The sequence below is a fragment of the Eretmochelys imbricata genome, chromosome 2, assembly GCF_965152235.1.
Source record: "Eretmochelys imbricata isolate rEreImb1 chromosome 2, rEreImb1.hap1, whole genome shotgun sequence".
In the NCBI taxonomy this organism is placed as follows: Eukaryota; Metazoa; Chordata; order Testudines; family Cheloniidae; genus Eretmochelys; species Eretmochelys imbricata.
In genome coordinates this window covers 236,123,931-236,138,736 of record NC_135573.1, presented here as the reverse complement: position 1 = coordinate 236,138,736, position 14,806 = coordinate 236,123,931, and the positions used below count along the sequence as shown (strand labels likewise).

At 41.6% G+C, this 14,806-nt stretch overlaps 1 protein-coding gene across 2 annotated transcripts in view; it reads right to left on the bottom strand.

Annotated features, from left to right (window-relative positions):
• ACBD5 (acyl-CoA binding domain containing 5) overlaps positions 1-14,806 on the bottom strand; it is a 51,527-nt gene that overhangs the window by 1,330 nt on the left and 35,391 nt on the right. For both annotated transcript variants that reach the window (XM_077808253.1, XM_077808252.1), the window contains exons 8-12: positions 9,901-10,007; positions 5,109-5,385; positions 2,145-2,344; positions 1,712-1,762; positions 1,293-1,402 (exon numbers count right to left, since the gene is read on the bottom strand). In XM_077808253.1, the coding sequence (XP_077664379.1) occupies positions 1,293-1,402; positions 1,712-1,762; positions 2,145-2,344; positions 5,109-5,385; positions 9,901-10,007 (745 nt within the window). The remainder of the gene's footprint in view (positions 1-1,292; positions 1,403-1,711; positions 1,763-2,144; positions 2,345-5,108; positions 5,386-9,900; positions 10,008-14,806) is intronic.

The following is a 14,806-nucleotide window of genomic DNA, read 5'->3' as shown; positions in this document are numbered from 1 at the left end:
TTCCAAGTTTGTGCTAAAACGTGTGAGCAATGGCCATTTTTCAAAGTACAGATGTAGTTTGATCAAAGAATAATTTAACAAATCTAGTGAGAGAGATCTGCAGAAAGATGTGGAATAAGAAGAGTTTGGGATAAAGAATAACACCATCCTAAGACAATGGAGTCAGCAGTGAGGTCTGAGTCTGGATCTAGTGTTTAGAAAACACTAACTTGAGCTTTCCATGCTTAGACAGAGAAGGGAAATAGAGGAGATTAAGTACGGTGTGAAGGGTGCTCCTCTTAATTAAAGCAACGCTACTGTCATTTAGCTAAAGGAAGCAGAAAAGAAGCCCAAGATCACTTGATCAAGACAGAACAGAGGAAGGTATTCAAAACATTGAAAAATATGTACTGTTATCAGAATAAAAGTAGTAATCCAGGTGCAGATGAGAGGACAGTGAGAGAAAGTAGCTAGAATAAGAAACTGAACATTGAACACTCTGGAATTCTGTAAAGGAACTATCTCCATTTACAGGGAGAAATCTGTTTGCTAGGCAAGAGCAGAACAAGAGGATACCAGAGACTCCTGCACAACAATGGAGGTGGTTCAGGAGGATATTGTGGGCCACAGAACCTAAGGATGTCAAGCAGAAGGGAGCCAGCCAGCCTCAGACATATAAGGATAATACTCACTGGAATTAGTATGGTGTTTCATTTTGCACAAGGCTTACGGTTAGTCAGGTTAAGTTCATATTGCCCATGCAGTCAACTTAGCAGATAATTTCCTATGATGAAGAAATTTGCAGGGGAGTAAAGCCATATAGGTCACTTCCTGAAAATGCCCTTAAATTGCCTACTGCAAGGAAAAAGCTGTGGTAGCTAATTTTGAATTTCTTGCTGAACATCCATTCTGTTCCTCTTTGGGAGCAAGATCCCATATCTTCCTATTCCAGTCTCTTCCAAAGGCTCTGGTACACGGTTAGGTTGAGCACCCCATTCTTAGCACTGGGAGTTTCACTGGTACTTAGAGTGGAACTTTCAGCAGCTTACATCCTGAATAGAGAAAGCTCAAGGAAATGTAGGATTCTTTAGGGGCACTAGGTGTCAATCTACTTAATGTTTTGACACCGCCCACGTCCTCTATTCATGTTATACAAGCCTCATGCAATGTAAGAATATGCTTGTCATTGTTTATGAATGCAGAATCTTCATTTGTGCTCATCCCTATGAGTAGAGTACTGTAATGTCTAACAAATGAAAACAAATATACAAGCACATGCTCTGTTGAGTAAAAGAATACAAATAAATCTTCACCTTCGCCTTCTTTGAAAGTATACATGCACCAACCACTGGGCAACAAAGGGCCATACAACAGCAAAGGCTAAAGTGCCAGGAGAAATATCAAAGGGCCACCATGATGGTCCCTAAGCAAAACAAAATACAAATTGTGGTCAGAAATTTGTACCAGTACATTAGATGCTAGTACATAAACACACTTTAAATACTACTGGGTCAAAGTGCAAAAAAATAGAAACTCGCATAGCAGAAGGAAATAGTTTACACTTCATTTTAAAAGTGATTTATTCAATCATTTCTTCAGAGACTGGATTATAAGACCTCTATTTTACTCCTTCTAGTTCAAGAGCCAGGCAAAATTTGAAACATGTAAGATATCTAAAGCCATTTTATCTTGTTCCAAACATTGCCTTTTACAAATATGAAAACAATCTTACCTTAGCAGATGAGGCAGGCTGTACATTTGACTGTAGCATCACAGATCTTGCCTTTAAATACAAACCAAAGCTAGTAAGTATCAAAATGGTACACTCTGACCTCAGATGGAAATTAATACAAATTTCTATAGGAATGCACTGACTTGCAATGGAAGGACCAACTAATATAGTTGACTTAATGTGTAGAAGTGACACAAACTCTATTATGGTGGAGACTAGATACAACTAGACTTCACAGCTGCAAAATAAAAGATTTGAAAATGTCTTTAATAACTTAGATTATAGACCTAATTCTTGCTTTCTTATCTTAAAAAGCATAGAAACTATCCAAAATATCCCCTTGAGAGAGCTTTTCAAGGCGTAGCTAGTTAAGCAACATTTCTTTATCTATTTTTTTCTTGGAAACTTAAATTTAATCTGGACAAATTTTTACCTGGGAGGCTGTCAGTGCCTCCAGTGTATTCAGTCTCTGAAGGACGTTCTGCATGTCTTCTTGTAACCTCATGAGCACTACTGCAATTTGTTCGTTGAGGCTGCCCCTCGGTGCCCTGTCTGACCCCCAACGTTCACCATCCCCTCCACTGCCCATCTGTCCACCTTGAGCACCATCACCCAGAGGCTGCATCCTATGCCCTAAATTTTTGAGGAAACAAAACAAAACAAAACAGAGAAGCTATTGCCTCTACTGAAAATGTTTGGTTATACTGCTTTATCATTTCCCACTTCCCCAACCAAGGGAAACATTTGTATCCTCTATTTAACTCTAAATTCTTGTATAAAAGAACCAGGATGTTATTACAACAGTATTTGTGATGCTATAGTAAAGGGTCTAGAACTATAAGTGTCATTTGCAGGATCTTCTTTGATTCCCATAGTCAGCTCAACAGCTATGAGGAGGCCAAACAAAATCTTTCAACCACTTTGTCTTTTACCAGCCTCATGGCTTTGTTTATCTTTAAACCTTTTTATTCTATAATGACAGGTTTCAGAGTAACAGCCGAGTTAGTCTGTATTTGCAAAAAGAAAAGGAGGACTTGTGGCACCTTAGAGACTAACCAATTTATTTGAGCATAAGCTTTCGTGAACTACAGCTCACTTCATCGGATGCATCCGATGAAATAAGCTGTAGCTCACGAAAGCTTATGCTCAAATAAATTGGTTAGTCTCTAAGGTGCCACAAGTCCTCCTTTTCTTTTTATTCTATGTCATTCTTCACCTTGTCTATCCAATGCCTCCTTAGTCTTCTTCTATTTCTAGTTCCTTGTATTTGGGTATGTATCACCACATGTGGTATCCTTTCCAGGTCTATTCTTGACACATCTAAGACCACAGTGGTCTTTCTTGAATTTTCCATAACAGTTATTTCTTGCTTAAGTCATTTTCTTATCACTTCATTTTTCTTTTTCTGCAGTCTTGACACAGACAGTATTCCTCGCAGCCAGTTCATTACGATCATCGGCTTTCCTCATACTCCAACATTCTGACCGATACAGTGGTATCGGCATGAGAGCTGCCTCATATATGCGGTCATATCATTTTTATCTAAATGTCTTTAGCCTTCCAGATCTTGCAGAATTTTCTAAATGCAGTAGTGGCTAGTCTGATTCTTCTTTCCATGGCATCTTCGTGATTTCCATTCTCCGATACTAGTCCTCCAAGATACACAAATGTTTCCACTTTTCTAGTTCTTTGTCTCTGATTTTGATCTTTACCTCTTCTTATCTTCCAATTTCCATAGTTTGTCTTCTCCATGCTTATCTTCAATTTGAATTTTCTGCTTTCCCCATTTACCTTGTCAGTTATTCTTGATAAATTCTCCTTAGTCAATATCATCTGCAAATCTAGGGTTATTCACTGTCCTCCCACATAACATGACTCCTCTAGTTTAATCACTCAGTGCTACAGCCTTTACTGCTTCCAATACTAAGTTTAACAAATCTGGGAATGGAGTGAAATAAGGATACACATTTACAGTCATCCTGATGACTTATATTCATGCTTCCACGATTTGCAGACTAGTGTATGAAGAAACCATACAGTAAAATGCTGGGTATGAAAACTCCATACAGGTTTCAGCAAGGTTCCCTAAGCTAAGCAGTGATCCCTCTGCCCAGTTTAACAGAGACAGTGAGGCCTGTCCTGTCATGAAGGGTAGGTGAGGAAAAACTAGGGAGGTCTTTCATGTATCCAAATGTAATGTAGAGGACACGTTGGGACAGTGAGGAAGGCAGAAACGGGATGAAAAAAAAAAAAAAGAGACACATTTGCGTCAAACTTAATTTTCTCTTTAAATTTTTTGTGCTTAGGCTACTGAGGTTCTGTTAGGAAGTAGCAATCAAGAAAGGGGGTAGGATAAATAATCACATACCCTGTCCATTCTAGTTTTTCAATCTAGAGATTGTGTTAGGATTCTTCTTAAAAATCTCTGCTAATGATAGTCTGTAGTGCCAGTTGGAAAAAAGGAGAGAGCCAGCTGTTGTGTGGGGTTTTTTTTTAAATAAAACATGACTCTATTATACTAGCAGCAAACCTCAGCAAGGAATTTTCACATATCGGATCATTTGCTCATTTCACAGTGTTTTCTAAAAACCTGTAATTATCATTCATAGACATTTTTCCAAGTTTCCGATGAACAAACTGGCTTTAACATTGGCCACATTTAAACCAATGGCAGATATCTGATTGTGTAGAAATACAAGTTTTTAAAGAAGAAAAGAGTGCTACTTCCATATCATAGTTCTCAATATTGTTAAAAATCAACACGGGTAGTAAGAGGTGTGGGGGCAGTCCCTCATATATTGAAGATTTTGACTACTAAATGACTGCCTCATATCTTAGTTATTTAGGCATTGTATTAGTATAAGGCAAACAGCTATGGCCAAAGACTGACCAAATTAAATGCAATACCAAAAATGAATATTTTAATGAAGTGCTCAATTCGGATACGGTAAAAGTAAAAATACTTTGATCCTGAAAATGTACCTTGTAACTTGCAGAGAAACTCTCCTTTCTCTACATATATAAATCTGGTTTGAAGAGGAAGTGAAAGATTACACTAATAAAACAGAAGGGTGCTTTAAGTGATACTTGGAATTCAAGGTAAGCCAAACCAGAACAGTCCACTATTAAGCTCATGAGGCTGACTGAAGCACTGTCCAGTACAAGAACACTCTTTTCTGACTCTTATTATGAATAAAATAAAAAGTACTCTTAAAGCAAAGGTTAATTGTTACCACTGGAATTTAGGGGTGCAATATTTATTTATCCAGTTATGGAAGAAGGTGGGATGAAAACATTATACAGCATTGCTGCCCTAGTGTTCAATCTTGACAAACTACTCAGCTGATCTATATGTGGAAGTATAGTGAGAAAAATACAAGTGATGCACACACAGTACCTCTCCCTCTTCTGACTCCATGGAAATCCACCTTTTCTCCACCTTTCTTCTCTTTGTCAGGGCCTCCATCGCTGCTTTTACCATCTTCTCCCCCACACTTGACTTCACCTTTTCCTTCAACTGCTGCCTCTGTTATATCCTCAACTCTAAAATTCTCAGAGGGCAGGTGAGCATGCTCAGGAAAACCAGCATTTTCCAATAGAGGACTGTGATCTACTTCCAAGGAATGGGATGAATGTTGTAAAGGTCCTTTGGCTGATGTAATCATTTCCAAGGGCTACAAATTAACAGCAGCATCTAGTTAATTTAAAGTATGTGTTCTGTAAAATCTGACAGTTATCAAATAAAAGATGAAGTGTCCTCTACCCATTTTTTAATTTTTTTTTTTTTGAGCTTCCCCATTGTTAAGGTTTTGCTTTCAACAGAAGCAATTATCACCCTACAGGATGTTTTCATTTTCTAGATGTCCTTTCCAGGTTAGAAAGACTACTTTAGAAATAAGAGAAGATTTACCTTAATATACCTGTCTGTAAAATGGGGATTACTTGTTTACCTAGCATGTCAGAGGTATTGAGGTTGAGTGTTTGTAATTTGTAAAAAGCTTTAAATATTTAAAGCATTCTAATTAAATTGTAAGAATTATTATAAATTCCAAAACATTCCATTTGGAAATAAAACAAAACCTATGTGCCTTCTTTTAGTTAGGATTAGTTTTTAAAAATTGATTACTATTGTAACAGTTATCTTCAAAACACTGCTCAAGCTATAAATTGCAAGGGGAGTTATTTTTAGATATTACATTATTAAATATTATATCTTTGTAATTACTAAAAACTAAGCTTCAAAAAAAAACAAAAAAAAACTGAACACTATTCAGTTTCTCCTTTTAAGACTAGGGAATTCTGATATGAAAAAGTGCCCTGACTTCAGTTGGCTGACCATCTTGTCAGAATGCAAATCACATGAGACAGCTTGAATAGGCAGCAATTAAATATATCAGGACATGCACTGTGTGACGTTGCAGTCTATATTATTTTATAAAAATATGCTAATGAGTGTGAATATAATGTAACTGGAATATGCTTCATGCAAAAGGTGTCTTGTAAGGTATCATTACAAAGCTTATAATCTACTGAGTGTGGTCATTCTATTTGTATAAATGTATCACTCTTGTATCTGAAACTAGAAATATGAAATATAACTCTGAGGTTCTATTGTAGTTATGCAAAATGTGGGCCATTAATGGTGGTTTAGAATATTAATGGCGCCCATTAACCAGGACAATTGACTGTAGATGGCTCTGTTTTACTTGTAAGTCTTCCTGTATGTGCGTGTGCTGGCAAGTGGGTAATGAAGTCTTACAGTGACATGTGATCATGTCACCTGAACTGGAATCCATCTTCAACCTGGTGCTTTTCCATTGAGAAGGAGGGGTGGGAACCTAGAGGGACAAAGGATTCCTGCCTTATGCAAAAGATATATGTGTGTGGAACAGAACAAATGGGGTGGCCATCATGAGAAATTTCCTAGGTACCACCTGAGCTGGAACAAGGGCTGTACCAGGGGAAAGGAGCAGGAGTAGGAAGGCATCCTGTCTGTGAAAGAAACTTATTGAAACATCTCTGAGGGTGAGATTTTATCTGTATTCAGTTTTATTACTATACTAGATATAGACTTGTGTGTTCTATTTTATTTTGCTTGGTAATTCACTTTGTTCTGTCTGTTACTACTTGGAACCACTTAAATCCTACTTTCTGTATGTAATAAAATCACTTTTTACTTATTATTTAACCCAGAGTATGTATTAATACCTGGGGGGGCAAACAGCTGCGCATCTCTCTCTGTCAGTGTTATAGAGGGCGAACAATTTATGAGTTTATCCTGTATAAGCTTTATACAGGGTAAAACGGATTTATTTGGAGTTTGGACCCTGGGAATTGGGCATCTGAGTGTTAAAGACAGGAATACATAGCTTTCATAGAATCATAGAGTTGGAAGGGACTTCAGGAGATCATCTTGTCCAACCCCCTGCTCAAAGCAGGACCAATCCTCAATTTTTGCCCCAGATCTGCAAATGGCCCCCTCAAGGATTGAACTCATACAACCCTGGGTTTAGCAGGCCAATGCTCAAACTACTGAGCTATCCCTCTCTTAAGCTGCTTTCAGTTTAAGCCTACAGCTGTTAGGGGACGTGGTTCAGACCTGGGTCTGGCTTTGCAGCAGGCTAGCGGGTCTGGTTCAAACCAGGCAGGGAACTGAAGTCCCACGCTGGGAGGGCAGGAAAGCAGAGGCAGACTAGTCTCGGCACATCAGCTGGCAGCCCCGAGGGGGTTTCTGTGATCCAACAGTCACACACTGTCATTCTGTTTAGGAGTATTTGGCCATCAGCTTACACCTTTCACAAAATAATCATTGCTAATATCCTTTCATCAACTATCCTCTCTAAATCTGCAATAGTGTAGGATTTAGACTATATACATGTACACCAGCTGAAAGGCAAACCATGATAAAGGCCAGAGAAATGCATACCAGATACGAACTCATTCCCAAGTTCACACGGCAGTTTGTACAGATTTCTCTTTAGACATGTAACGTATCCTGTCCAGTTTGAGGGGAATGTTTCACTAATCTGTAGTCAGCCCTTTGACCTATAGAAGCACATGAGCCAAACGAAAAGGCCAATGCAGTGTGATATTACCAAAAAAAATTGGCTGGAATTTTTTTTAAACTGAACTCAGAGTGCCATGCATCCCATAGCCCATGTTACTTTCCCTACAGGAACAAACAGGAATAGTTGATCAACTTGAAATGAAGCTTCAGCTACTTTTTATTCACTTAAAAAAGAAACCTCATGGATACTGAGGACAAACTAAATACAATTTGTTGTTAAACATCTTAGCTATGCAAATGTGTGTCTCAACCTATTGATTTTCTAAAGAATGATATGGCACACTAAAATGTGTATGATCTTAAGGGGTGAGGAGAGGATAAAAATAGGATATACCTGGGATAACTGACAAAGAAAACATGATGAAGTTAATATTTTTTTTTAAAAGTAGTCATAAAATTCAGATGTAACACTCTTAAACTAAAGAGCCTTTTCATTAGTATGTGAAATATATATGTTCTGGACCAAAATATAAAACATTTTATGTAATGTGAAATGCTTGAGAGACTGTTTGTTCGTGTAGCTTTCAAAAAATTAAATCTCAAGGTTAGGACACTTAAACCTAAAGAGGCTGCATAATACAAGTTAACAAAAGACTTAACAAAAAATTCTTCCAGAAAGAAAAATACATATAATTGAGCCACCTGCAACTCCATTCATCACCAGTTGCTGGGATTTAGCCATATAACCTCTCATGCATCAGAGGAACATTATTCCCAAAATAGTATTTATAGGTAGACTCTTTTCCCATATTCAGCACTTCCTCTTCAAGTTCACTTTTTAAAAAATGCAGGAACTTTCCCCACTCTTCACAGCACAAGTTAATAACAGTCTTGGTTTAGGCCAGGCACAAAGCAAAAAGATGCTGTAGAAGCTCAGTCAGATCCACCAATACATCTAAATCCTCCCAACCAAAACCCATGCTATCCCTGTCCTTGGTGTCCCACAAATAGCTGCCACTCAAGACAAAGTAAGTGCTGGCTCTAGGATCACAAATGGAGAACAGAATGAGGCAACTAAATCTGTCATCACCTTCAACGTAAACCAGCAAACTAACTTTTCCAAAAATGTAAAGTTAATGCAATAACCCACTACCATCTACACTAGTGGTTCTCAACCCTCAGCCCAATTAGCACACAGGTGCAGCCCATGTGACATTCTCAGAGCCATACAGGTAGTATATATATTGTGTGGATGTGGCCCACATAACACAGAGAGCTACATATATGTGGCCCACAATGGTAAACAGGTTAAGAACCACTGACCTACACGCAACCTCTATTTACATATCCACAACTACATCTGAAAATTCACTGGATGTAATTCATAAACCTCATGCCTTCAGAGCTTACGCAATAGTGTTTGGTAAATCTTTCACAACAGCAAAAAGTTATACTTGGTTTTTTCAGATAATACCCTCCAATTGCTCCAAAAGAGCGTTTTAGTTTTCAACTAGGATGATCAAAGCACTTCTAATTGTCAGTGTTTTCATGCAAGTTTGGATTTCTCCATATAGTTTGCCAGTTATCCACCCACCTCAATTAAAGAGCCCCAGCAAGCTCAAACCACATATCAGAAAGTTAGCTGTATAACTGTGGAAGGGAGCTTGCAACAGTTCTGCCACACCACCTTCTCCAGCAAGTTTTACTAGTGGGTGATGCTTCTAACAAGATTAAAGGAATCCTATGGGATCCGTAAGAACCAATTAGAGAGGAATGTGGTGCAGTGGTTAGGGTGCTAGCCTGAAATTTGGAAGACCCTGGTTCAATTTCTTGTTCTACTACAGTCTCACTGTATGAGCTTGGGCAAGTTTCTCTGTATCTCAATTCCTCATTTATAAAATTCAGATAATAGTGCTTCCCTACCTCACAGGGTATTGTGAGGCACTCAGATAGTATGGTAAATGGGGGTCATTTAATTTAGGTAAGGAAAGACTAGAACATTTATTTAATTATTCATTTGTAATCAAAAAGGAAGCTCTCACATTTTCATAGTACAGCATTAAGTAATCCAGGCACATCTTCTGTTGTTCCTGTTTATATAAACAGGAGTTGTGAAACTCATTACATTCCACTTTAAAAATTTGCCCATTAGTATGAAACTTCAGGGTTTGGTTTTTTTTACCTCTTCTTGTCCAAATTGTTCCATAGAATCACAGAAAACTTCACTATCTGAATCACTCGTCAAGTGCTGAATTCCTGAGACCTCTTCAACACTGTCTTCATTTGCACCTATACATAATTGATACACACCCAAACAATAAATACAATTAGGCCAATTCTGACAAAGAATAAGGAAATGACAATATTCAAGTGAGCTACACTTGACACCATTTTGAATGTGGTAATCTTGCACCATAGATTAAAGATTAAGAGTAGGAGTTACATAGTTACAGGTTATAAAACTACTTTTATTGAGGAGAAAAAGATAAGTTCAATAACTGGATGCTGCTTCTTTGAGTAGATGCAGCTGTGTATTCCACTTAGATGTGTGCACATTGGGGCTGGAGAATTTTACACAGCAGTACCCGTAGATGGGTGGTGCTAGCTTCTCGTGGCCATAGCCCCTCCCCTGACTAGATGAGGTGGCTCTTCCCTGACCCCCACATCCCCTTATTTCCTTCTTACTGCCCGTGGCTGGAGTCAAGGCTGTGAGGTTTTAACCTCACAATCCTCTGTTCAGTGACTTCTTTTCCTAGTAGTATATAGTTTATTAGTAATCCTAGTATAGAATTAGACTTAGTGTTACTTGTAGTTCTAGTGTTCCCTCATGATACCCTCACCAGGGTTTAAACATGGTCTGTTGTGTGTGTGTGGGCAATCCCCAGTAATGAGTCAGTGATGCTTGCTGTGCCTAGGCGAAACCCACATCAAGGAGTGGTGTTCAATTTGCACATTGTTCATGAAGCAGACTCAAGTGGTGAGGAATCTTCATCTGAAGCAGCACCTGATCGAACAGGCCATGCAACCTGCTTTGGCACTGAGCCCCTCGTTGGATCACAGGTTGCTCTCTAGTTTGGAGAATGCTGCCACCACGTCCTGGAGCTGGCACCTCTCTCAAGAGATAGGAGTCATTCCCCATCGAGTTTGCCAAGGACAAAGTCACATAAGACTGTCTAAGTCCACTCCAGGTCCCATGAGGACAAGTCTCCCTCCTCCAGAAGGAGCATGGATCGGCACAGGTTGAATGGTGGCGCACGGGATGGAGCATCAGCCACTCCCCAGCACCATGCAGGGAGGTCGGTCAGAGATCCTATACCTTGACTCCGGTTCTGGCCCTCAAGCATCTGCTGAGTCCAGTACTGACGAGGGTGATGCCAGCACCGGCTGCTTCCCCTCCGGTGGCATATCAGGCAGAAGTGGGTGTCCTCTGCCTTTCTGTCCCAACTTCTCTCTTGGTCCAGAACTTTTTCAGGGCTGTGTCCTTTATAGCCCTGTTGGCTGGGCAGGCTGCTGAACCTATGGGTCTGTCAGCGATGCACCCCGATGTTTCCCTAACACACTCAATGGAAATGGGGCCAGTACCAGAGTTCGCACAAGGGACCTCCTCAGCACCAGGGTACTTCTTCAGTACCCCCATGGCTGGCACTGCCAAAGTTGCTGTGGCGGCAGTCACCGCCCTCCACTTTGCCACCGTCAGTTAGCATCGATACCGATGCTGACTTCGGGGTCAACATTGCTCCCAGCACCGGAAACAATGGAGGCATACTCAGTGCCAGCATTACTGTTTCCACCATCAGCACCAGCCCCCTCGTTCTGGGCTACAGAAAAGTCAGACCGGCTACTCGCATCCTTCGGGCTGGCCCCACCATAATCCGCCGAAGGCTGGGACTCCTTGACGTCCGAGTCAGGATCTTACTCCTCCCACTTTCCACCGGCTGAGCGAGGGCTGTTCATGGAACACTATGGGTACCAGGACTGGTGCTCCTCTTGTGGTTGGGACAGAGGCCCTGGCCTGGCACCTACAGGCCACCAATACCTTATTCATAACAGTGGCCTTCATGGAATCCGTGGGCCACTCCTCAGTCATGGAGGTCCTACTCCTTATCCAGCTCAATGCCAAGATCGCTGGCCAGGTCTGTAGTTGCGACTGGTGATCTGCCACAGGTTCAGGTATTGGCGAACCTTCCCCTGAAAGAGCCTCGAGAATCATCCCACCCAGGCTCAGTCCTGAAGCAGGATCGGCTCTGGCAGCGTCAACACAGTCAAGATGTGGCAGTTTTGCATCAAGGAGAGTATCATGCCGATAGCCAACCACTTGCCTGGAGTTCAGAATCATCTTGCAGACTATCTCAGCAGGAATTTTTCCCTGAGTCACGTGTGGTCCCTCAAGACAAGCATCCTCCAGACTATCTTCCTAACCAGGAGGATTCCGATGATCAACCTATATGCTAAAAGGGACAACAGGAAATGTCACCTGTTCTGCTCTTGAGGAGGCCTCAGTCCAAGCTCCCTGTCCTACGCCTTCCATCTCTAAGCTGGCAAGCGGCTCCCTTCTATGCCTTTCCCTTGATCCCAATCATCCCACAGGTCATCCTAAAGCAGAAGGTGGACAGGAGCCTCCCTGTCCTACACCTTCCATCTCTAAGCTAATCCTCATTGCCCTGGCATGTCCAAGGCAGTGCTGGTTCTCCAACTTTCTTGTGCTATCAGTTCAGTCTCCCATCCCTTCCTCTCTATCACAACCTACTCACTCAGAATCAGAGCCCACGTTGCACCCCATACTCAGCTCCCTGCATCTCACAGCCTAGCTGCTGCATGGCTGAATGAGGATGAAGAGCAGTGTTTAGCAACTGTTCAGCAGGTTCTACTGAACAATAGGAAGCCCTCTACCAGGATAGTCTATCCGGCAAAATGGAAACAGTTTTCCATGTGGTCACTGACATGCAGAATTCAACCAAAGCTGGCTTCCATCCAGGACATCTTGGAGTACCTGCTGCACCCTCAATTGTCAGGACTTGTGCTTCATTCATTGAAAGTGTATCTGGCAGTAATATTGCCATTTTATCCCCCTATTCAGGGGAGATCAGTCTGCTCCAATCCCATGGTAGTAAAATTCTTAATGGAGCTTCTTTGCCTGTATTCTCTGGTCCAAGAGCCAGTTCCTCTGTGGGACCTGAACACGGTCCTAGCGGCACTGATAGGACCTCCATTTGAGCCCCTAGCATCTTGTCCCTTTCTGCTCTTGTGTCAAAAAGCTGCATTCCTGGTAGAAATAACATTCACAAGGAAAGTGTGAAAGTTGCAGGTTCTGATGGCAGGGCCCCCTTACACACAATTCTCCAAAGACAAGGTGACTTTACAATACATCCACATTTTTTGTCTAACATGGTTTCTCAATTTCATTTGAGCCAGGAGGTATAATTACCTTTGTTCTTTCTTAAGCTGCATTCACCTCTGGAGGAGCAGCATCTCCATACATTAGATATCAGGTGATGTCTAGCCTTCTATCTGGACAGAACTAAACTATTTTGTGCTTTGCCTCACCTGTTTGTGTCATATGCAGATAATATGAAGTGTCAAGTGGTCTCCTCACAGACAAACTCTAGATGACTGCATATGAAATAGTTTCAACTTCTTTCCCTCAGCAGGCGCAAGCTTATTCAGTGAGAGCACAGGCAACGTCAATAGCATTCCTCAGTGACTTTTCCATATTGGACATTTGTAAGGCTGCTACCTGGTCATCTATCCATTTATAAACCGTTATGCCATTACTGATTCTTCCAGGGTGGATGCAACATTCGGAAGGGTGGTCCTACAGTCCTTGTTCTGTGCCCTGCCTCTGGGGCGGGAGGAAGAAAGGCCGTACTGCTTGTGAGTCACCTAAGTGGAATATGCGGTTGCATCTACTCAAAGAAGAAGAAACATGAAAAATTTGCATCTATTTAAAGAAACTGTAACCATGATTCTCCAAGATGTGATGCAGATGTAAATGGAGAAGCACATTAAGCTTTTATGGGGCCCTGGGCCAGAGAAAGTGGGGACCCCTCCCCACCCCTTTCGCCTGCAGTCCCTCCAACCCTCTTGCAAGGGAAATGGGATTGGGGCATGGGGGCTTGCCCCACTCCGCCCACCCAGCACTCCTGCCGCAGAGCGGGGTCGGGGTGCAGGGGCTTCCAGAGCGCCAGGTGGGCGAAGGGGGACAAGCTCCCGCGCCCTGACCCCCCAACTGGAGTACCGGGCATGCAGGGAGGCAAGCCTCCACACCTCAACCCCACTCTCCGGCAGTAGCGCGAGGTGGGCAGGCAGACAGGGGCAAGCCCTTGCGCCCCAACCCTGCTCTTTGGCAGGAGTGCCGGGCAGGTGCAGCGGGTCAGAGTTCCCATTTTTCTGGGAGTCCCCCAATTGGCCAGGGCCCCTGGGCATGGGTCCCATTGGCCCAGTGGCTAATCCGCTAATGTGTGTATTCTATAACCCACGCTCCATCCCCGCTGCATCAGAGTCTCATCTCCAGACGTTCAGTATGAAGGAACTGAGTGGGGCCTGGGGCAGCACCAACTCATATAGCTAGGGGAGGGTCTACTGGTCACAAGGTGCAAGTGCTACTCCTCTACAGGTCCAGTTACATAAATTCTCTGGCTCCAGCCCGCACACACCTAAGTGGAATACACGTATGCATCACATCTCGAAGAACCACAGTTACAGTTATTAACCATTTCATTCCTGTTCTAGAACAAAGGGTTTAATTCTTTGTAGTTTACTTCACTCCCTTTCCCAAATACATTGTAGAGCAGTATTTCAGTCTGAAGTTGTTGATTTGTCTCCAGGGTAAAGTTTAAGTTAGCCATTTAAACATTTGAGTTCATAGACACAGTCTTTGGAAGTTGTAATATAGATCTCAGTGATTTTCATCCTGTTACTTCTTAGGTTCAAATTCAAATAGCATTTCAACATATATGAAATTTTAAAACAAAAACAAAACTAATCAAGTTTCTGAAAGTAAAAATAGTTTTGGGCCTCCCAGTCTCTGGAATCATCTCTTTTTCTATTACAGATCTTCAGGGGAAAAAGTGTATATAAACCTGTATTCT